The following is a 25,127-nucleotide window of genomic DNA, read 5'->3' on the forward strand; positions in this document are numbered from 1 at the left end:
GAAATTTGGGGGATCTAGAAAGACTCAGGAGTTGGGGGTAAAAATAGAAAGCCCCTCGTACCGATACCTGTTCCTAACGAGATGCCATATTTCTCGCTGGTCCTTCTCCTGATGGGCCCTCCCCCAGGTGCAATGTTGATCTGCACGCTGGACGTCGAGGAGCTGGGTGTCGTGGTGGTGGGTGGGGGTTGGGACTGGGGAGGGGGCGAGGGCATATGCATGGGGTGCGTGGGGAGGTTAGGGGTGCCGTGCCGGAGGGGTTTGAGGAGATTCAGATGGGAGAAAGCAGGAGCTTGGATGACGCTGGGAGGCTGCACCAATGCCATTGTCTTGGGAACAGAGGCTGGAATCTACAATAAAGAAGGCAAAAAGTAAACATTTTTTTTCTTCATTTAAAGGCACATAGGATCATTTTCTTTTCATGCATCACTCAAACATCACTCAAAATCCAAAGAAGAATGTTCAAAACATAACTTGTTGAAGTTTCAGCTCAGTGGATATTACCCTTTTGTGAGAAAAGAGTCAAAATCATGCACAACCTTTTGATCGCGAAAGATGATTTTTATTAATGTTGCTCTTCGTTTCCAACGATCAGTCAACCGACATTTCTTGATGTCATATGACAGCAAACCAGACGGAAACACGTCACGCTTCCGTTTATTTCCTGAACACCGTAAGAAGTAAGCACAACAAAGACAAGCTAACCTCAGAGGAAAATGACGCTTAACCCTTTCCTTACCACAGTGTTTATTGACTTGGCTCTCCCCAGGACCAAATTGTTTGCTCAGTCATGCGGAAATCACTGGAGCGTGAACAAAATGACCACAAGTCCAAAACTTATTTTTTTTCAACCCAGATTTCAACTGCCAAGGAGTGATTTAAATCATAGGTGTTGTGTGTAAAGTTTGTTCCTCGAACCTTACTCTTTTATGTGATGTAAAAATGAAGTCCATATGTGTAAATATAAGAAAATTATGCCTGTTTGTTCATCTGGTCCCAATTATCAAACTGCAAGCCATTTCACCACATGACCGAATGGCACTCCATACCTCAATTTGTGAGTGGATACTTCTAAAGCACTTTTCTCATTTTTTTGTAATGGCAACACTATGAATAAACTACACCATTAGAACGATCCGAAAACACTCTTTCAGCTGGTATATGGTTGATGTATGGGCGGCCAAACATATCAACATGCCGCCTTTCTGAAAAGTAGTGAATATATCTGTGTTGAGGGTGTTCTGTGTGTGGTTTCCTGGTCGACTAAAGTCGCCTATGGGAACCAGCAGGGGGGTTCTTCTTGTCGACAAAAGTCGCCCATGGTAAGGAAAGGGTTAAATCAGTGACGTAACAATAGAAATCTCAATGTGCGCGTAACCATTAGCACATCCACATCATGAAGTAGTGCTTAATGTCTAAAAGCAAAATTGTCTGCTAAAGTTAGCACAACTTTGCTGCTAACAACGTAATGAAATTGGCACCAGATCTTACTTTTTTACTTGTAGGCAAGTAGTTCTTGGATGCCTCTGGCCTTGACTCCATCGGCTTCATGTGGAGGTGTGCCATCATGGCCGCTAGTCTCTCTCGTTCTTTAGCCAGCTGAATCTCCAACTGACTGACCACCTGGAGCTGGACGCGAGCCTGCGCAGTGCTGCGATCATCCAGAGCGTGCTCAGTGCTCAGGTGCCTGTCGCGTAAACATGACAACTCATGAAAGACAATGTTTTTAGTTATTACCCCTCCCCCTCTCAAAACAACATTGACCTGGTTTTTCATTTCAAATTGTTCACGGTTAAAGCACTGTTTGCTTGCACTCAAAATGTGATAGTGGTTCACTCTTGGTAGTACAAAGTAAACCATCAGAACGAACTGCATGCATTTCAGTTTGAGTAATATCTGATAGAATGTGCACCAAACCATGGCCTTTTCTATGTCATGCATAACAATCAATGAAGTCGCCTGACTGGTTCATGCAGTGTACATGAATAATAATAGATAGCGCAGTGTGATCACTCACAAAGGCTCCGGTGAGTGCTGGTTTCTTGCTAACGACCAAAAGTAGGCACCACTTATTTTCTGAATGTGCACAAGCCCCAAAAATCTTTGCATGGGCACCAGACCGATGGTGACAATACCATTCAAAAGCCTTCCACATATCTCTGTTACAATTGAAGGGATTCAATTACGGGTGAATTTTTCTGCACGGAAATTGTATCAAAACCCAAATATCTTCAAGTAATAAATATAAACAAAAGTTGTTTTTTTATTACTCACTTGAGGAAGGCTTGGAAGTCATCACAAACTGTTTCACATCCCGGCCACTTACACATGCTGTGAGCGTACAATGGATGGCTACTGGAGTTCATTGCACTTTCCTCAGGCTGTAGTCTAGAGTAAGAAAGAAAAAAAAAACAGTCAACATCCCATGTCATTACACAAACCAACTGCAAACTGTGTGCTATCCTCAATAATTAATACACACCATGCATACTTCAATAGTTGGTTACTAACATGATTGTGAACTTGGCCAATATGTTGCAGTCAAGTCCAGCAGTCCATCACAAGCCCTCACAAGTCCTCAAAAGTCATCTAGTCTCAAATTAACCGTGACAAGATGGGTCCTTTGTACTTATTGTTCACGCACTGTCGCTTGTGACCAGACTTGTGACCGGACTTGTGATTGACTTGTGATTGACTTGTGATCAACTTGTGATTGACTTGTGATAGACTTGTGATTGACTTGTGACTGACTTGTGATTGACTTGTGACTGACTTGTGATTGACTTGTGACTGACTTGTGACTGACTTGTGATCGACTTGTGACCAACTTGTGATTGACTTGTGATCTGACTTGTGATTGACTTGTGATTGACTTGTGCTTGATTGGTGATTGACTTGTGATTGACTTGTGATTGACTTGTGACTGACTTGTGATTGGCTTGTGATTGACTTGTGATTGACTTGTGATTGACGTGTGATTGACTTGTGATTGACTTGTGATTGACTTGTGATTGACTTGTGATTTGACTTGTGATTGACTTGTGATTGACTTGTGATTGACTTGTGATTGACTTGTGATTGACTTGTGATTGATTTGTGATTGCCTTGTGATTGACTTGTGATTGAATTGTGACTGACTTGTGATCAACTTGTGATTGACTTGTGATCAACTTTCGATCAACTTGTGATTTCACTTGTGATGGACGTATTACATCTTTGTTTGTACCATTGCCTTATCATCCCCACTTCACTTCTATTTCTCCAAAATGACAAAATGTGTTCATGCTGAATCTTCAAAGAAATAGAAGAAAAGGCAAAAAGAAAGGAACAAATAGAAACGCACACATGCAATCCCCAAGCTGAAACAAAAATGCCCCCAGCATCACTTAGAAAATGAAGAGTGCCCAGCAATGAATAAACACTTGTGCTTTTGGTCGGACAATCTCCCAAGACTTTCTTGAATCATTTGCGGTGGAAGAGTTTACGTTCATCGAACAACTGTCTCAGAAATTTCATCACAACAGAGAGAGAAAAACACACACATCCAGCAACCGCCCACAGGCAACTGGCTGTTGAGGGAATTCCCTAGTTACGCTGAGATGAGTAAATTGCAAAAATGCCTCTAAACCATTTGCTGCGGCTCTGTAAAACAATGCAATACCGAAGAGACAAGGGCAACAAGGTTAGCAGTCAGACAAACAGAAATTGTGGAATGGTCTCTGGAGGGCGCTCTTCAAGGAATAATACACAGAGGTCCGTGTGATAGCGCAAATATTATCAATCTTGCACGGTCCTTTTTATTCGCAAGCCGGGATTAACTTGGAGCAAAGAGATCCTGAGATCCCTACGGTAGACTCGCTAGACTAACAGCGAAGTATATAATTCCTATTATCACCAACAAACTCTCATAAACATTTACATCGACAAATGTACATGTACGGAAAGGGGGTGACGATAGACGGTATATTTTGAGAAGAGTTAATTTGTATTATATTGGCAAAATAATTTTAGCTGCCTATTGTAATGAAAATGTAACTAATATCGTAATAAACAACAGCTGGTTTTTTTTTTTAACTTTAACTTTCTAGCTCATTCTAACAGTAAGCTTCAAATTGACTTCCGCATACTGGCCTAATGCACGATAGACGTGATCCAAAAATTCAAATTTTGAAAGATTACAATTTTATTTGGAAAATTGAAACCAACATTTTCAAGATGTTTAGAGAAACGGTAAAGTTCTTTGATTGCAAGGGGTACAGTACTTTTCAACCGCCATGTAGTCTTTTTGGAGAGCAGAGAGTAAAATATAGTGTTGACCTGTACCATGCGACGACCTACCAAATTATTATCAAAAAGCTCAATTGGATTAAAGATTGTACTGGTACTAAATTGCCCGATACCGTCTTGCTGTCATTTAGCAGAAATCAAGAAATGCAGGCGATTTCCAACGATCAGTCAATTGACTGATTTTTGGAAATAAAGAGTTATTTAGATGTAATTGTGATCAAAAGGTTGTGCATGGTTTTACACTACTTTCACGAAAAGTGCTACATCCACTGAGCTGAAACTTCAACAGGTTAGGTTTTGAACATTCTTCTTTGGATTTTGAGTGGCGTTATTATTGAAAAGGCACAGCATGTATGAAAAGCAAATGATATGCTTTTAAGTTACTTTGATATCTTACATCATTCCGTGTGGAGAGATCATAAACTGGGCCGGGTGCAGCATAGCTTCGTGGGCACCGTTAACCATGGGTCTGGTGTGCTGCGATGTTGGTTGGTTACCGGACCCTGAGTTGGCTTTACCGTCCTCCGAGGCACCGGTGGTTGCTGAGACTTCCTTCCAAAGAGATTGGATCTCAGCCTGGCTCATCCCTTTAACAAAATAATAAATAACGGGATATCAAAGGTTTCACGGATTTCCCATTTTTTTTTAATCCCATGTCACTGAGAATGTCATGTCATACAATTCTCCATTGTGTATCTAAATTGTACCATAAAAAGTTCATTTTTCTATTTCTTAGAAAACAAACAAACAAACACCCCAGCAAACAAACAGTTACATGTAAGTGCATGTCAAAGCTTCCTGCAGCTTTCTTCAAGGATTTTTTTCCTGTTACAAGTACTTCATGTGAGGGATGGGGAATGGTATGGGTCACGTAACCCTTAAGACCCACAAAGGGGTGGCATGCATGGGTGGCTAGTGTGTAAAGCGCTCGTCCTCTCACCACTGTGGCCTGGGTTCGATTCCCGGCTCAGACCACATGTGAGCAGAGTTGCACGTTGATTCTCTCCTGTGCCACAAGGGTTTTTCTCCGGGCTCTCCGGTTTTCCTCCCTCCACAAAAATCAATACTTTCGATCTCTGGCTGTACTCCGTGGTCAGACATGGGTCGTACGGCTGGCTGCCAAAGGCGCCTTTACATGCCTTCGGCTCGACCAAGTTTTAGCTGCGTCCTTTGCAATTCAGCTTCTCAGCTGCGAGTAAGGATGATTAGTCCCCCAAATTATTATTATTATTATATTATTAAGAAAAGGCCTGTAGAGAGCTCTTACCCTGGGGTATGTGGGCCAACGTGATCGGTTGTCCCACGGCGGCCTGCTGCGCTAACAGCTGACTAGCCGCAGCAGCCTGCTGGGCCTGTAGCGTCTGCAGTAGGTGAGCCTGCTGCATGGCCAAGCTGTGAAGCTGTTGCTGCTGCTGCTGTAGCTTGTTGCTGCCCTTACCGCCGCTGTTACTCTCCGCAGCTGCTGTTGCCGCCTGCATCTGTTGCAGCAGTTGGGCTTGCTCCTGCAACTTCTGAAAAGATAAGAACGCAGACTCAATTAGCAGAATCTTTTACTCAACTGTCAACTCTGTGTAGAGTAAATTGCTTAGGGACACTGCAGATAAGAGGTTCCCGATCTAAACCTAGAAATTAAAGACATTTTCAAATGACTAAATGACCTGCTACATGTATAGTGACTGTTCATTTAAATTAATGATTTAAAGTGAAGGATTAGAAATTGCACAACTCTGGCATGAATGGATTTGGAGGAATAAAATGTTAAAGCAAATATTGTTACACTGACTTGTTTCACGTTTTTGGTTCGTAGATGCTGGAAAACCCAAGAAAACCAATCATGTTCTTGTAGTCTGGTTCCCTGACCCCACTTAAGATGAAACAAAGCAATTTATAGACGTTGGGGAATTATTAGGTCAGAGAATCAGTCTAGCTGGTTTGTACCCCTTCACAGGTGTGTAATCAATTGCAAAGAAAATGCGGAATAACTAAATATGCAAAATTTGGAGCAGTTTTTGAAGAAAAAAAAAGTTTTCTCCAACGCTGGTCGGCCGACCAGCGTTGGAAATCGATACAAAAAGACCACTTTACTTAAAGATGTCAGCACACCAGGAGCCTCGATTGTACGGAATGCTTTAGACTGTCATTCCCTAACAGTCCAGTAAAGAATTTCGTGGTAATTTGATCATTTTGTTTTTTGATGTTTGCGAATGTTGTATAAACTCCGTAGTCCATTCAGTGGAATCCACTGGTCCCATAATGGGGCCCATTAGAGAGAAGACAATGTGAAGAAATTACAGTTTTTCAGATGTGGGAGGAAAATCCCAAAAGCATATTCTGAGGAAAACACACAGAGGGACTGAAAACCCAATCCACATATTGGAATCGAACCCTGGTCACAGCAGTGGAAGGCGAGGAAAGTACCACTACGCCAACCTGACCCCATTACACATTGTTCAATTGCCCACACAAATTTGACCAAACCGTATCATGTCCGTTCTTGAAAACAATCCATGAAGACGTTAATCAACAGAAATATTATTCTAAACAAAACCTCTCTGTGAATACAATCACATAAATAAAGACTCGCTTTTGGCTTCTACCTTTTTTTTTTAACATAAAGTAAAACTACCGTCAAATAATGACTAAAAACCCAACTTTTTTTCTACACTCAACAGAACAAAAAACCTGACAAACAGAAATTTGGAGACAAAACATCCTTCCACAGCAACACTACAAAACTGAAACCAAAAACATCACGCTATAAAAGGACACAACACAGGCATCTAAAAAAAAAACAACCAACAAAACAAAACAATACAAGTCAAACAAAAAAACCTAACAAAAATATTGAAGTTTGTGTCATGTACACAAAAGATCGTATCTTTATGGCTCTATGACAGAAACCAAAACATTCTTTTTTTAACTTCTCTCTCAAATAAAGCAAAAACAATTTGTGTAAGATTGCTTTAACTCAACTAGAAAAAACAAAGAGAAAAAATATTTTGGTTTTCTGTTCCTGCTTAGGAATCAACATGTAAGTTGTGATATTTACAAGCTGAATTTGTTTTGGATAATTATTTTTGCAAAGTTTTCTTTTATAGTGTTTCTATGAAATATGTGTGAGAGGTCCTTACAACCACACAAGTGGTGAAAGTCATTCCTTATATCCTTTTTTTGAAATCAGATAAAAAGTTTGAACAGAGAAGATGTAAAATAAAGCAAAACAAAGGTTTGTAAGGAAAAAGCAATCAAACAAAAATGACAATAAAGGTAATATAAAACATGTGCAAGCATTAAAAAACCTACCAAATTATTATCATATACCTTACTTGACTGTAAGTGAATGAAAGTCTCAAGCATCCTGTGAAATCATGGCACCTGGTGTGCTGTCATTTTCAAGAAAAGTGGAAGTTTTGTATCAATTTCCAACGATGGTCAGCCAACCATCGTTGGAAAAATGCAAGCCAGCTATTCTGGTTCTCTGACCTGACAATTCCTATCTATAAATTGCTCTGTTTTGTCTGGACCAGGGTCTGGGAACCAGACTTCAAGAACAGTTTTTCTCTTGGTTTTTCCAGCATACATGTACATGTATATGAACACAAAACTTTATACAGGTTAGTTTCAACAATTTTTTTGCTATAAAATTAACCCCCAAATCCATCTATTTTTGAAAATTACGGCAAAAGCAAATGTTGTATTTTTCCTTTAAACACCAAAATAGTATCAACAACACCCAAAGACAATTCAGATACATGTACATACAGTTACACACAAATGTTCCGACACGCCTATGTTCCCCCACCCCTATGTTCCGACTGCACATATTCCTATTCCTATCCCTAACCCTAACCCTAACCGGGAGTAACACAATCTTATGTACGGGTTGTGGGAACATAGGGGTGTCGGAACATAGAGCAGTCACCATATCTACAACAGCTCACTGTTTTTCAGTGTGCCACGTCCTGTCAGTATTTTAACAAAGTGGGAAAATGCACGTCTGAGTGGCTTATCTGATAAATTCTGATTTGTTTAGATTTGCCCAACTTTCTGTCACCTTTATTTTCTCGGCACTTCTGTTGTTTTGTTTTCTTTCCCTGAAAGTGTTTTGTCACCAAACAGAGTCTAGAATCCAAACGGTTTTATTTTGTGTTTATTGCTGCGCACTGTCTATCCCTTTTCTCGATCGCTTGAATTTTGTATGGAGTGACTCGTTGTCACTTTGAAGATATCTACAGTCAAAGTTATCTTGACACTGAAAAGTAATCTGGGCACAAGACTGGTAGGAAGCTAACATAGCACCAAAAACACTGAACTGTGACTTTAATGAGCAAACTTCTTTAAAAAAAACACCCAAAAACAGCAGGATAAAAATATTCTGCACATTTATTTTTTATCTGCAAAATCTGCCTTTTGTTTCATTTGTACGTGTTGGGCCATGAGCCCAACACCTATTTGTTACACTACGAATTTACTATTATTATTCTCCAAGACACATTTCGGGCAATTCTTCTCCAGAACTGTTTGTCAAAATGAAAACATACATGAAGTTCAATTGTCAATACATGAATGCACAACCCCCCTCAAGATGTGCTTTTTGGTTATTACGTCATTATGACGTCATCATGGGTCACGTGACGTCACTTGAAAGATTAATCAATTAAATCTTTGAAATTCTATATAAAATCAACCATGAGAGGCTGGAACTTGAATTTTGCGGGAATCAATTTGATAATACATGATCTTCATTTTATCTCGTGTGCGTCAAATCCTTCCGGTCGAAACTCGCAAGTGCCTAATAATTTGAAAGTGGAAAAAGATATGAACTTGCTTTCAACGATGTTAGTCTCTGGGTAGGTTGACCTTTCCAAAAAAATGATCGGTGATGCCATGAAGTGTTCGAGCGCCCTCTAGCGGCAGGTTAAAAAAATGTCCACAACGCATTTTCAGTGGATGTATGTGGCGAATTTGTGGTAATCGCTTCAAAATTAATATATATATGATGAACTTAATGCAGACAAGACCTGTGCGTGAAAATTTTTTTATTACGTCATCAGACCGGAAGTTAGAATGAAAAGACCTCTTTTCCTTTGAAAATTCAACCCTCAACATCAACATCAACATCAACACCAAAATCAACAATCAACATCAACAATCAACCTCAACAATCAACAATCAACATCAACAATCAACATGAACAATCAACAATTGCGAAATAGCCATATGTTCCGTTAATGTAACAGACATAAACCTCTAGTTTTGCTTGTTATGGGCATTGATTCGCCTTTGACAATTGTCTGTCATTCTAGACTGTCAGTGTTTCTAGCAAACGTTTGTTAAAGAGGTTGTGGAATGCTCGAAGACGTTTCCGTCATTTTTCGGGTATATGTAGCCTATGGTGTGATGAAATAAAAACGACTATTGTGTCTGTCATGAAATGAGTACAAAAGGTACTTTTGAGAGCTGTTTTTCAGGTCCTGTTTCGACCCGAACGTGCAATTTGTGTAAAAGTCGTCGTTGGGGGCAGCAAAAAAAATAGTAAATCGTGACGTAATAAAAAGGACTCCGATGCAGCGTAGTATAAACGAGTCCTGTTTATTACGTCACGATTTACTATGTTATTTACTGTAATTTAAGTCCAAATAAATTGATTGTTCTGAACTGAATTTGAGATTTTTTTCAATTCTAATATATTATATGAAGCTATGCCTATCTTTTACATGTACACACAACATGTATCTTTTATATACCTCAATCCAAGAAAAAAAAAGCCAAAAAAAAAAGCCACACCAGGAATAACAAGTATGGCACTAAAGTGTGTGTGGGTGTTCTGAAACTCAAACGTTTCGCAAACAGTTTCACTATCTTTCCAGAAGTGTTTGGGGACACAACAGAATCCTTGGTCGGCAAATCAACTCATCCCACAAAGACTCATGAAAAGACTCGCTCAAAATAGTTCCATTTTTCAGAAAACCCTGATGTCCCGAACTATGGCTACAATCAGAGGAAAAAACGGAGAAAAAAATAAATAAAAAAGGAAAATAACAAAACAAACCCCTCCCCTCTGCAGTTTTCAAAGCAAGGGTTTCGGAGTGAACAATTATGAATAGCGAATCATAGAATTTCAGCGCAGACCGCAGATTCGTGGACAATGGGAGTCCTACCCAGCACAAGGGCAACTGTTCAAACAACCGAGGGGAAAAACGGCATTATGGGACAGTATGTCAGCAAGTACACAAGCTATACTCCGTGCAGGGGAAAAGGGAAAAAAATAGAGAAAGTAAAAAGGCAGAGATAAAAGAAAAAACAAGAAGGTTGTGTATCTATCAATTTCCTGCCATTGTTGACAGAAAGACAGTGGTGACATATGTGTAATATCATGACAGAAGTGTACGTGTGCGTGTCGTGTACCGGTACATGTAAATGGGCATTAAAGTTGTCTAAAGCTTTCTGTATAATTTTTTCTCAAAGGAAGGATATGGTCTAAGTAGAGTTCAAGACCAAATAACTGAAAGAAAGATCTTGAAATCATTAATTTTCTGGATATACTTGTGGATCTAATTTTAATTTTTTTTTAAACTTGTATTAGAAAATATCACTTTCTCATAAAAAGTTTAAAGAAAATAACCCTGCAAATAGGAAAATGTTTTTAAAAGAAATTTTTTGGGGGGAAGGGGGGGGGCAGAAAACCCTCTCCCAATCATATTCAGATATACCACTCACCAAGGCGATCACAATTAAATTCGAAAATACAAAAAAAAATGTATTCCTTTCAAAGAAAACACAAAAGTGTTAAAACCGAGTAGACCAGCTGACACAATATGAAAAACAACTGGGTAACCATTCTCGTTAAATCTTTGATGCCTACAATTTTTGAATTCCAGAATCCTCTACTGACCACCATTCCTGTCCACAGAGAATCGCCAAGGCGCCTAAATTAGCCACTAAACCCTCTCCCCCTGCCTTTAATTGCACACAGGGTTTACACTCCGCAACTCACAACAGGACATGTATGCACTTGACACTAAGACAATATTTATCAAACGGGTCCAAACCAGCTAGATGCATGCATAATACATGGCAATCACCAGTAATATCTTTCTCGCCAGCAATGACTATAATAAGCAACCATATTGGGCTTTGCTAGGCATTCGGTATTTTAATTATAACACCATTTTTTTGTTTAAATGGTGGGAATTTGAATGCCGCACTGCAGTCTTAATATTGCGTGTGTTTACGATTTGTGTGTGTTTACGATTCGTTCAGATCCGGCTTGAGATAAAGATAAGATAAAAAGCTGGGATGTTATTGGGAAAAATCAAAGACAAACAATGCATGCACACTTGTGCACTTGTCTACATGTATACATCAAATTGTCTTGTGTATACATTAGGCAGACCTGGGTTATTAATCATGTGTATTGTATATAGGCTGCCCTGCTTACATTGTAATTTGGAATAGCATCCAGCTATTACTACCGGTAGTACCGTACTTTTAAAGTTGCATTTCCCGTGCTTTTTTTTTTTAGTTGCATCCCAGCAAATAGATTCATTTTCTAAAGTGCTATTTTTGTAGCAAAAGTTATTCCCTTTAGAATGAGACATCGACCGGAAAAACAACAACAAAAACAGCCCGACAATAATTTTGTTCTCACGGGATAGACTGGTTCCCATCCCACAATTAGTATTGATAATGTACAGAACGTGTACCACAGGCATGCAACTTGGAAGAAACAGAAAAACGAGGTAACTCCTATCGTTACAAGACTTTGTACAGTGTCTTTCAATTTTTAATGGCATGAGTCAACCTTGTTCCCATGGGAACGAGATCTTGCAGCGCCATGTTGTTTCCCATCATGCCTTGCGCGATCTCAACCCCTGGAATTGTGTAATTTAAATGTGTCAAAATATGGCACATTATAATTAGGCTGCAGTTTATCCGTTTCACGTGCTGACGCCATCTTTAAAATGTTGAAAGTTGTGTTTTAGAAGAATCAATGCTTTCAAACATGAGGTTTGGACGTTGCGTTATTTATCAAAGAATTGTATTAAATGTACGTACCCCTTTCGTCCATTTACAACTGCAGATACAGGTTTTTTTAAGCGAAAAACGAGGCCGCCATAATCCATATCATACAGGCATCGCGCAGTTTTGAATAGTCGTACGTGACGTGACGTGCAAAGCACACGAGCGCATTATGGGTGCGCCCAGCGTGCAATCTTCGAAATGCCCGCACAGTACGCTCTGAATAGCCAGTCAGCATCGTTTACGTGTACATCGAGGCCAGGGGTTGGTGAAGGAACGCGCACGCGCCCATGGAGTCGAGGCTGGGCATGAGTGTGAAGTAAAAAAACAAGGAAGTCAGCTGATCCGAGGAAAGTTGCACGCCTGGTACCAAAAGCTAGTCTGCTGACAAGGCGATCCCACCTGTGTCAAAAATATTTTTTTTCCCTTCCAAATGGTTAAAAATGCCTCCCTGCCCCCACTTAGGTTTGGAATAAAACATGCCAGTTAATAATTTATTAAGAGAGAAAAAAACATGGAATTTTTTTAGGAGCACAGGGAACACAACTTTAAAGATGGGACTAGCACAACTCTATTTCTGTGGTTCCTGTATACAATGCATTGTTAAATTCCATCTTTTAACAAACGCACAATGTACAAAACATAAAAAAATCCAAGGAATGATGTTGCATTTGGAAGTGAAAATGGTGCAAATGTGTTCACATTGTGACCCATGGGTGGTGATGGCAGTATGGGTAGGGGTACATGAACGGTGGTTGAAATTCCACCCCAAACCCCTCCGCTCAAAATTTGATGTGGATTCATAAATTGTAGGCAAACTCAATATTTTATCATAAGTCCTTCCTGCCAAGCCAATTCTGCAAAATTGCAATTCTTTTAAACTATTTTTAATGACATTTGCACAAAATAGTTTTCTGCTAAAAATGAGTAGACAAGATATTCCCATGCGTAATTGGAATTGACTGCATTGACGAACATGGCTTTCAAGAAATGTATAATTAGTCTTAAGATGACTGACTAAAAGGTACATGTACATGTAATTGCTCTAGAGAGGTCATGAAGACAAAAAAAATAAAAAAATATGTAATTACATTTACATTTTTTTAATAAGTACTGTATTCTCACTTGTTTTTTTTCTGTTGCAACATATGGATGCCAAGCTTGAGTAATTAAAAAGGACTGACGCTCAACTTATACAATTTCTGGGAGATATGGTGATATCACTGGAGTTTGCACATTTATGTCGTGAACTGAGAAAAGAAGCAACGACTCAATTTTTGCTGAGTTACTGTAGCACCCAAAGAACACCTGATTACCAGCATTTTGCCAAAGAAATCTCAAGTATTTCGGCAGTCTAGCCAGAGCAAGTGCTGGAAGAATTGGTGCAATATTACGAGGCACAGTGGAAGGAAAACGATCAAGGACAGGCCCAAATTCACTTGGGAGGACAACATCAAAAACTGGGCTGGACTCTCCATCCATACAGCACTTCAGCAAGCACAAGATCGCTCCGTCTTGAGATACCCATCAGAGAGGGCTGCCACCTCCATCCGAGGACGGTACAGGAGGAGGATAAGGATGATGATCCATGGCATGATATAAAATCAGACAGGAAAAAATCTACAGAGCCAAATAATGAAGATAGAATAACATTTTGTATTACAAAACATAACATTTTGTATTACAAAATGTCCATGATTCAAAAAATGGACCGAAAAATTACCTAAGAGACACAAAATGCTAACAGAAACCTTCACTACGGACAAATGATACAATAATGGACACGCACAAACCCAATTAATGCAAACAACATTATCACTGTTTCATAATACACATTTGGAAACCCTTCTTGACATGTAAAACAACTTGGATAATATTATTATGCCTGCCGATGTACAATTAGGCTATTTCCATTTGTCCAGTGAAGCACGTTATTTGCTATTAATTTTTCATGCAATCTACACGTGTACAGTGTATCTCTTCCTACGAGTGCAAGTCTGTATAATTTACATTTTTGCCATGTGTAATAAGTTATTCTTCTCAGTTTACACTCATGCTGTTATTTTAACGCTAGAATTTCTCCTGTATATCAACAAGCTTGTCTTTTTATGGGTTTTTCCTAGCTATCTACACTGAGCCTGTAGACGTACATCAATGTAAAGTACACAGTTTCATAAATTTCTCGGGACATTCTCTTATGTATCGTATGTTTAAATCTCCACAAGTCTTAAATATGTAGGCATGCTTTATTTAACAAATTTGGAGAAGCACATTTGAAATTTCCCTCAAGAATAAAAAATTGATCAAGTGAGAGAGTTCAGAACAGGCTGCATCTCATAGTACAGTTGGTTGAGCACTGGAATGGCAGTCAGGAGGTTGCAGGTTCACATCCTGAAGCAGTTTTGTTTATTCAATTAAAATCTTGCGGTAAAACAAAGGAAATCCTGCCTGACCAGCAGTGCATCTTTGGTTGAAGTCAGTTTCAATTTGTGGATACTGGACTTAGTCAGTTTGTCTTGTGCGGAACTGCAAAAAGGGAGCAATGGTTCCCCCATAGAATTTAGAGCGCTAACTCCTTTTTCTTACGCCCGGAGATACTTTGAAGCCATCCTGCGCAAAGACATTTTGAATTCATGTGCGTGTTTGTAGAACATCATGAAATTAGATGGAGTGAATTTTGAAAGTGCCTCTAAATGCAACGAGCAAGTACAACGTACGCAAACAACTGACGGTTAAAAAACGTCACGGCAAAAATCAACTTAAGTGGATACATGCACGCATTGTTTGCGCAGAGCAACATGAAACGCTTCTTTACTGATCCCGTGTTTCGGTCTGGAGTGTATCGGCTTTGATAACGCACCTGTATAGAATACAAACACAGACACATGCAAATAGCCGTACAAATGCCGTACAAAAAGTTTGTCATAGGTTTGTGCACAAATATAGATGCGCCCAGCAGGCATCACTTTGAACATCGAGTCAGCACTCTAGTAATATAGCCAGAGTGACTGTAAGGTCATGGCCAAATTCTGCTAACTGCACTTCAAAAATCTGTCAGACTGATCAAAAATCTGCCAAATTCCTCAGAATTACTCGAAATACACTTTTAACACTTAAAATCACACGCAGATTTTGCAGTATTGCCTTAATAAAAATTTAAATTACATTATAAACACTCTACAGTCTTATAAAGATGTTACATGTATACATGTAAAATTGCATTAATTTCTGGCAAAACGCAGTTACGACATGACGAAGTCCGGTTCCCAGTGAACCTCAGCACCTAGACCCCCAGGCAACCTGTCCCATTATCCAAGGGTTTGTTTGAAAAGATTGAAGCTTTTTTTAAACAAATGTACCATTTTTTTCCAATTTGCTATGTTTTTCTGGCAAATAACCATTTTTGCAGAATTCTGCCAGAAATCTGCCCCAAAAAATCCATTCTGTCAAAATTTTCTGTCAAACTCGTTTTTTAACAAAAAATCTGTCAAAGTTAGCCGAAAATCGGCTAAAATGGTCACCATGAATATAGCTCTATGGGTACCCCACAAGTTAGTCTTTTTGAATGTACCAACAAGGGAAAATCTGAAGGAGATCAATGCAAGTACCGGTACCCCACAAACACCATCCGTAAAGTTGCTTGGGTGATCTTACTATCCTTTACGTCTCAGGACATGGAAAAATGGGTTACCTGCGATAACAAGGACCTTGAGGACCTGAGCCAAGTCCTCGAGAGGTTGTCATGTACATGTACAAATCTTATGGGATATTGTTGAGAAAACGTTAGAGTCCAAAAAATAGGAACATCAGAAGGGAACAATAAGGGGTCCTCAGTAGTAGAGTGAAACATGACTAGGGTGCGTGCAAAATGGAATCTTTCTGTGAATAACAATGGTTTTGAGGTCTGCAGGCAAAACAATTAGAGTTAAGAATGCTAACTACATTTACAAGCGTTTACTGTACTGTATTGTGAATTTATCTAATCACTACTGAACTCTTGCGGCAGGAAAAAGGCGATTAAATTTGAATTTCAATTGCAAATACTTGGCCTTGTGGTGCTGATCAATAATTTGGGTAATGTACAACTGTGTGGACTAAACTGAGCTTTATGTTGTGTTTATGTTTATGTTGTATGTTGAACTCGTTATTAAACACACATCTGTATGCAAGTCGGAAATAAAACAATTCCCACATCTATGAAACGTGGAAGCACACTTAAAGATCTATTCAATTTCTTGAATATAGGAATAAATTCTATTTGAAATGAAATGCTTTTATTGAGGCTTTCTCGTACAAGAAAATAAAACTCACTGTCCCAGGACAGCCATTAATAACCAATTCAGGAGCTCTGCTGGGCCTGACGGTAACGATGAAATGACTCCCTACAGATACGGCCCACAATTCCTAATGAGAGGAATATTGGCATTATTGGGGGATGCAAATACAATCATTAGAAGTCCCTAAACTGCGTACCCACCAAAAAATGAGAGCTGGTTATTAGTCGTCAATTTAATTTTCATGGAACTGCAAACACATGCTTTCCAGCGATCAACAAAATCCATTTCTGTTTGAAAATATCACGTTTAATAAAAAACAAATTTAGAATAAGCACAAAACTATATGTAGACAATATAGGTGATTGAATCAAAACTGTTTTACAGCATACATGTACGATGATGATTTTCATGTTCACGTACACACATGTTGATAACTTGAAAGTAGACACATTTGAAGAAAAAAAATCGACTTTATAGTGTGACATCTAAATTGCACATATTATTGACAGCAATGTTCTTTCTCAATCCATAATTTTCCCTCTAAATCAACTCCAAAGGGAAAAATGGATTATAAAATATCACATAATTGTTGCACACACCCACTGTGAACGGTAACCCCGTCCCCATAGCTAGGATGTTGTGCAATAGTCCTACGTTCACTTTCCATTCGATAGTATCACTAACAAACTGTAGACTTTTTGCACGCCGAGACGCTGCCCTTGAAGTTTGAATGTCAAATCACTCAGCTGCCACGGGCTGGCCTAGGGATCAGTCACGGGCCTTTTTATAGGTAGAATTATAGAGTCAATGCCCAACAGGATAGGAACCTTGGAGTAGACCGTCAGAAAACTGAACATGGATGTGATTCGGGGCTATGCATGGTGGAGAGTACAATTTGTGAGACGTTTGAGGATACCCTCCGTGAGGTAAAGAAGTCTGGAGAAAATTTTAAAATTGGGTTTGAAATGATAAAGTTTGAAATTAAAATGATAAAGTACATGTATCAAACTTTTTTAAATTGTGGTGCGTTATGTTGGCAGTGTCATACTTAGCAAAGGGGGCTGAAGTTGGCAAACATCAACAATCTAGCCAGACTCCCTGAAGGCTATAAAGTCTCATCTTTCAAAAACAAATTTTCTTTGCACTTTATTTTTGTGGGGGGGGGGGGGGTGGGAAGGTAGGAGATTGATCATGCTCATGTTAAAACAGACTTGAGTGTTGACGTGTTTTGTTACAAATGATCTTGAGTCTGTTATCCAATTCTTGGCCACGATTGCGAGTATTAAAGTTTATCGATGATGAGGAGTTGATTCTATCTCAGAGTAGCACTTGTCTCTTTCAAACACTTTAAGCTGAAGCTCCCCCTCTTCTTTTTGTACTTAATCTTCCACTCACTAATGCTGGGTGATTGACCGCAATAGAATAAAAAAAATAACACCTTTAGTAGGGTTTTTTCCTTCCTTTTTTTTCTTTCTTCCCGAGCCCCAACAGCCTCCGGCAATCTTACTGACACACTAGCAATGAAGATGCTAGCTGATGATATTAGTTTCCTGTCATTCCTGAAAATAAACAACATTCTCCGGACACGCGTCCCACTCATATTCTAGCCGATCTGTATTTATCTGTGTGTACATTACGATATTAAGTACGCGCTGATCACGTATCGAGCCAGGAGCAACCTTTTGTCTTCAGTGTTGGTTCTTGTCTGTTTTTTTCAACCCCCCCCCCTTCTTTTCTTTCTTGCATAGGAAGGCCCCGGGTGAAAAAAAGGTACGATAAAGGGATTATGACAATAGTGACAATCAAGTTAAGATGATTGTGTCCACAGTTATGGATCATCTGCTCTTCCATCTTAATTTTTAATTTCCTTCTTGCCACGAAGACGGAGCCCTTGGCTCTGTAATAATGACAAGTAGAGCTACTAGCAGAGGTTTGATAACATCCAACTTTGATTAAAAGGTCTTTACAAACCTGAGCTTGTACACATGTGCACACTAAAGGCTTGGTTATTGTATCAACGCAGGAAGGTGCTCGTGACCAACACAAAATGTAAGCTGGAAAAAAAGGCATTTTCTGGGGAAGTTTTTGCGATGAGTCAATTTCTAAATGCAGAGGACACTATGTTGTTTTGAGCCAAGTGCCACGCTGTTGTGTAGTTTTCTGCCAAAAGACAGCCATCCCAAAATGTCGTTTGTTATTTTTTATTCATACAGTCATATTCACGATGGCGTTTTCTCAGTTTTTGAGCCAACCAAGTCATCATTTTCAATATTAGGTTTTGCCCTTCTGGCGACCTATAAACACTGTATACTCAGTGTGTAACCTCCCCAGTGAAAGTTTAAAAAAAATCACTCGGGTGGGACTCGAACCCACAACCTCCTGTTTCCTAGTGCAGACGTCTTACCGCTCGACCACCGACTTGCCGGTCAACGTTTGTGACTCAGTCTCTAAAATCAAGGCCAAAGTCACTCAAAATCAGAAACACCTGATTTTACACCAGACAACTGCATACTCTGCTAAAATAAATAAAACCCCCAAACTATTTTTGCATATATCGGTATGGACTCAGTGTACGTATTCATCTTTTCAAACCATGGATGAAAAATACCTGAGAACAAAAGAGAACAATATCGTCCACGATTCCCAGCAAACGTCCGTGATTGGGGTCGTGTACAAAACCTATGGGAGTCTTCCTAAAAAGTACAAACAAAAGAGTACAAACAAAAGAGGGGCAATAGGATGTCCATGATCGACGGTGAACACACGTTTGTGTGCACAAGTATCCCTCTCAATGGTTACAAATGGAAAGTTGGGGGAGACCACTGGGTGGGAGTAGGCAGCGCACGTTGTGTGCGACGCTGACATCTATGCTACATGTTCAAGCACATTCAGAGTAAAACAAGCGATACAGACTTTGTAACATATGCACGCTGCCACGCTGACCAGTGGGTGCAACCTTGTTCATTGAAACAAAAAGATGGGAACAAAACAATGACTACAGATGTGAATCGAGAGCATTCAAGGAACAGGTTTTAATTTCTTGTCTGATCGGAAGAACCATCTAGTGTGGCAGTTAGTGAAATGTCGGCAACTGCAACCAATCACTCACTGGCATTCTGTTTGCCCGTGAGACTGAGAAGAAAAAATCTCCTGAAAAGAGACAGGCCAACAACTGACGAACAAAGAGAAAAAATGACAAGCGATTCATCAATTTAATTAAAACTAACAAGCAACGAGCCCCATGGCAAAATAACATGGCTCTAGCTGCGTGCAGACTACGCGACAACCTGATGATTACTGCTTAATTTGATCAATTTCAGAGACTCGTAAAAACTCAAAGTCTCAGAAACAACCATAGCCGTTATGTTCTTTATTAATCAGATTTGTTGAAAAGAAAGAAGGAAAAAAACCCAACTTTATGATTTTCACTTGCCTTCCTGTAAAATTGAATCGCATTCTATAATTGCTGATGTCTAAGGTACACAAGAAACGCGATACCACATTATGAGATATCCGAGACTGAAAATTGATCCAACACTTCGCACTCGGTGACATTGCGACGGATATTGTAGATACAGGTATACAAACCGAGAGATAGATAGAGAGAGAGAGAGAGAGAGAGACTAGCGAAAGCACCCGGTCGTTATCGTCAACATCGCAGGAAAAGGGGGGTGAATGACTTACGCTGACATGTTGGAAACAATAATACAAGTAATTCGAAAAGGCTTTTTTTCCCCCTACTCGAGCTGTTATTGTTGGTTCCCTTAGGAGAGGAGACATCTCGAGTGAGTCGTTCTACATCACTAACTCTTGTTTATTAAGACTGCTGTGTTGCAACTGGCAATAAAAACAAATAAACAGCTTGGCTCAATTCCTCTTTTTATTGATCCACACCTACGTGCATAGCTATGCATACATGTACCGGTAAGATGAGTTGCATGACTGCTTTTGGTACAACACTTTATTATTTGGGAGAAAGTGACAGCAAGCTGAAAAAGATCCAACGGGAGAAAGACAACTTGCCACTCCCACCCCCACCCCTTCCCCACAAAAACCAAGGGACGAAAAAGCAAATTTGATTTACATCACATTTAATTAATAACGTTTCATCCGCGCCCCCTCTCATCCAAAAATGCTGGATAATCCAAATAAGATTGTTCTTTGAAGTTTGAGTTCCTATTAAAGGGAAGATACAACATTTGCAAACATCAAAAAACGAAATGATCAAATTATCACGACCAACCTTACTGGATTGTTGGGGGATGACAAAAGCATCCTGTAAAATCGTGTCTCCTGGTGTGCTGACATGTTCAAGAAAAATTGTATTTTTCCCGACCAGCGTTGGAGAAAACAGTTTTTCATAACAGTTGTTCCCGCGGATTCTCTTTGCAATTGATTACACACCTGTGAAGGGGTACAAGCCTGCCAGACTGATTCTCTGACCTTACAATTCCCAAAATAAATTTCTCTGTTTCATCTTAAGTGGGGTCAGGGAACCAGACTACAAAAGCATGATTGGTTTTCTTGGTTTTTCCAGCATCTACAAGCCCAAAACGTGAAACAAGTCAGTTTAACAATATCTGCTATAACATACTAATCCTCCAAATCCATTTATTTCTGAAAATTGCATCAAAAGCAAATGTTGTACATGTACATTCCCTTTAAAACTCAATACTTCTAACAACACAAAAGAAATATCCCAACGATCAGCTTTTAACATTTGTAAACACATTTTCCTAAATCAATTTGTTACATCGTCCCGTAAACGTTGACAATCACCAAATGAGTCCTGAATTTGCAAATAATGTACCGATGGCATGCTGACGAGTATTTCAATAACTGAACAAGCTGTTGTACAGAAGACAGAGAGACTCTTGTTTAATTTCTCAGAGATGACAATTAAGAATGATGAGAGATCATTATCTCTCAAGATCCCATCCTCTCAAGGCTAAACATCCACTGTCTCATACAGACAATCATCATTGAATGTATCACACATGAAATATGTCATCTTCTTAATTGAACAATCAAAGCTTGGCATCTTCAAGTTGCTTCCCTAGTCACTATGAGAATTGATATTGAATCGGCGCTATATTAAAGCTGGAAATCTGACATTCTGGATATGAGATTAATTCAATTTACAAAGAAACAAGTCAACATCGTGTGCCTTGATGTGTATCTCTGGAGAGATTCTACGGTGGATGATCGCGAGAACTAAGACTAGGGTGGGACGGGTAATAAACCATCAATGTCTTGAAAACTGCTCCACTAATGCGGGTCGTTCTACAGCAAGAGTGCGTTCACGTCAGCCCCTGCCGTGTATGTATGAGTAAATGGTCAATGCCCTGACGAAAACAACATCACCCAACTATACACACAAATCAATACAGCCCCAGCACAGCCAGGCTGTTATCTCAACCCTTGCGTGTTTACCTAAAATCTAATATTTTCCAAATTATTTGAAACTGGAGTCGAGGTTAATGTGGTAGGCCGAGCGGCTGGAGAGCTGAAATTGACTCAGAAGAAGACGAACGGAGGAAAAAAAGTGCAATTTGTGAAGTGCTCGCTTTGCTTGTCAACTGCCCGGTCAATTAAAGATGGAAGTTCCTTCACTGCGCATGCAAAAACATAAGGACCTGGGGTTCTGAGGGGCCTCGAGTGTTGGGGACAATTTCGCTCCGTGATTCGGTAAAAAAATGCGCAGTCCGCCAAACAAGTGGTGTTTAGTTTCACATAGGGGAATCTTGGGCCAATGGATGCACAGCTGCGGTGGATATAGACACTTTGCAGGGGCACTTACTTGAAGGAAAGATTGGATCATTGATTGTTTCCGAAACTCACACACCTTATGGCTAAGCTTAAAATCCAGGTGACAAAGATCACTGTGATCACCTTAATAAGTCAGGAGGAATGAATATTTCTAAAATGCAAACTAGTGATGGTTTAGACAGGTTACTTAGATCAATAGAAGTATGAAGGAATCTGATACCGCTTTGTCACAGAATGCATTATAAACATCCAAGTACAGGGAATTTATTAAAGAAGGAACTCGAGAAACTAACAATTTATAGAAATGAACTATGAATAGAACTCCTGAAAACTGCTAACTGCCTGGATTGATTTGAACTGCGCAAATCAACAAAGTTAGATGTCCTGACATTTTAGACCCTGGCAGGATGTTTACAAAGGCAAGATCCTACGGTAAGATTTCCTTTTTTTTTACTTCAAAAATAAACATGTACAACACCCAGTGATAAGATCTGCCACAATGAAATAAAGGAATGGTGCACTTCTGAGCTCTCCATTTAAAACATCACATTTGCCCAACATTTTTCACACAACAGACCCTTATAAAATACTACTACTGACGGTCTGTTGCCCTTTCCAAAACTTTAAGTTTAAGGCAAAGACTGGAAAGAACTGATAGTTGTAAGGTTTAATACTATTATTAAAGTTTTAACAGGGTCAGAAGGAGCCATGACCTAAGGATTGTCAAGACAGCATTTTTGTCAATGAGAACTTTCAAGTCGGAATTGGTCTGTGTTTATGCCCTGGGAGGAGGTTTACATTTGTAAGAAAACCTTGAACCGAGTTGTGGGGACTTTCAACCGACTCCACAAAGTTTCTGGTCCTCGTTCAACCGGTGTGGGTCCCTAAACCCTGCAACAAAACTACTGAACAAGCACAGGTGATGATGTACTTACACCTACCTGTTGCTGCTGCAAGTACGACTGCTGCTGCATGAGCAACTGCAACTGCTGCGGCGTCAACACCTGCTGCTGGAGAAGCTGCTGCATCTGCTGCTGGGACAGGTGCTGATGGAGCAGAAACTGCTGCTGTTGCTGCTGTTCAGCTGCTGCGGCCGCCGCCGCGGTCTTCTCCAGGCTGGAAGGACTGGACCTGCTTGCTGCTGGCTTCTGGGACTGGGATGGGTGGAAGTGGAGAGCATTGTGGTGGTGGTGGGGCGACCGGCTAATCTCCTGGAGAGTTAAGGAGAAAGGGAAAGAGAAACGGCACTCTTTAAGACACAAAAAAGGAAAACACAGACCATGGACTTCAGAACTTCAAGAAATTTTTCATAAGATGGAATTTTGCGTCGGGGTGATGTAAATCAATATTAGGTTTTGCCCTTCCCCGACCTATAAACACTGTTTACCCAGTGTGTAACCTCCCGTGTGAAAGTTGGAAAAAATCACTCGGGTGGGACTCGTACCCACCCGACTTTCACTCGGGAGGTAACACACTGAGTATACAGTGTTTATACCTCGGTGAGGGGCAAACTCTAATATTGATTTACATCACCTGATGCAAAATTCCATCTTATGAATAGTTGAATGCAGTACCCGCTGCTACATGTACCGTATATCAGATTTGAACCAGCCAACCGAACACGTAAGCTCGGTGGTCGAGTGGTTAGACATCTGCACTAGAAAGCAGGAGGTCGTGGGTTCGAGTCCCACCCGAGTGATTCTTTTCCAACTTTCACTCGGGAGGTAACACACCGAGTATGCAGTGTTTATACGTCGGTGAAGGGCAAAACCTAATATTGAAACTTTTCATCTGAAGTACAATTTCTCAAGTTGTACATTGGCCTATGTATGTACTACGCAAATTGTTGTAATACTAACAGGTTTTTTTCAAAGTCATTCAACTTTTGAAAATTGAAAATCAATCCAGTTGTTGAAATTGAGCTTAGATTTACAGTTTCAATCAAAAGTCATTCAACTTGAAAAATGGAAAATAAGGATTGTTTTTAATTAAATAGTATTGTTAGCCGATTAAAGAAAATGAAAGTGTTATTGACATAAAGTAAATCAACTTGTACTTACATGTATAATACCTATAATATAGAAAAACCATCAACCAACCAAATCCTTCAAATTATATGCTCAGAAAATTCAAAATTCATCTTATGCAGCTTTTTTTTCATATTTCTGTGAATAACTACTTTGGGATTATATCCAACATGATTTATTTATGCCCGGAGGTTGGAGTCAATACACAGCACATAATCAATTGGCCTGTGATCAAAGTAAACAATGCAGCCCTGCTTCACAAAAGGGAGGGGAGCGCGCATGTAAACATGCGACAGAACGGCACATCTGGAAAACAAGAACTTTCCATGGCTTCAAACGCTGTTATTTTATTGCATTCTAGGAGTGCCGTCCCCAGGCTAAAAACAAAAACAAACATCTGTTTAGAATGTTGACAAGTCCGGTCAGGTGACTGCGCCATGGATAAACAATTCTGGGGGCCCGCATATCGGTATGAAAATAAACGACCAAATTCTGTGCTGCAAAATAATCGCAAAGCGGATCCGTTCTGCCGGCTGTGTGTTGACTCTTCCATATTTTGGGGGACAAAAAATGTGCATTATTGACATGTTTATACAGTATCCCGCCATTAATGTACAGTCTCTAGAAAAATATCAAACTGTAGAACTGCAGTTATTATCAACAAAATGGATATAAAAGTATGGTGTAAATTTACTACACAGTTCTAAAAAAAAAAAATTACATTCCGTATGGAAAACACTTTAGG

The 25,127-nt window shown here is 39.7% G+C and overlaps 1 protein-coding gene across 8 annotated transcripts in view; it reads right to left on the minus strand.

The window, feature by feature from the left end:
* LOC119737339 (forkhead box protein P1-like) overlaps positions 1 to 25,127 on the minus strand; it is a 54,487-nt gene that overhangs the window by 12,381 nt on the left and 16,979 nt on the right. For 5 of the 8 annotated variants that reach the window (XM_038211623.1, XM_038211621.1, XM_038211616.1 and 2 more), the window contains exons 3-8: positions 23,291 to 23,566; positions 5,555 to 5,798; positions 4,685 to 4,874; positions 2,275 to 2,388; positions 1,492 to 1,687; positions 62 to 350 (exon numbers count right to left, since the gene is read on the minus strand). In XM_038211623.1, the coding sequence (XP_038067551.1) occupies positions 62 to 350; positions 1,492 to 1,687; positions 2,275 to 2,388; positions 4,685 to 4,874; positions 5,555 to 5,798; positions 23,291 to 23,566 (1,309 nt within the window). The remainder of the gene's footprint in view (positions 1 to 61; positions 351 to 1,491; positions 1,688 to 2,274; positions 2,389 to 4,684; positions 4,875 to 5,554; positions 5,799 to 23,290; positions 23,567 to 25,127) is intronic. The other 3 variants (XM_038211620.1, XM_038211617.1, XM_038211618.1) reach the window with 2 other exon arrangements.

Source organism: Patiria miniata, unplaced genomic scaffold, assembly GCF_015706575.1.
Source record: "Patiria miniata isolate m_02_andy unplaced genomic scaffold, ASM1570657v1 HiC_scaffold_3, whole genome shotgun sequence".
Taxonomy (NCBI): domain Eukaryota; kingdom Metazoa; phylum Echinodermata; class Asteroidea; order Valvatida; family Asterinidae; genus Patiria; species Patiria miniata.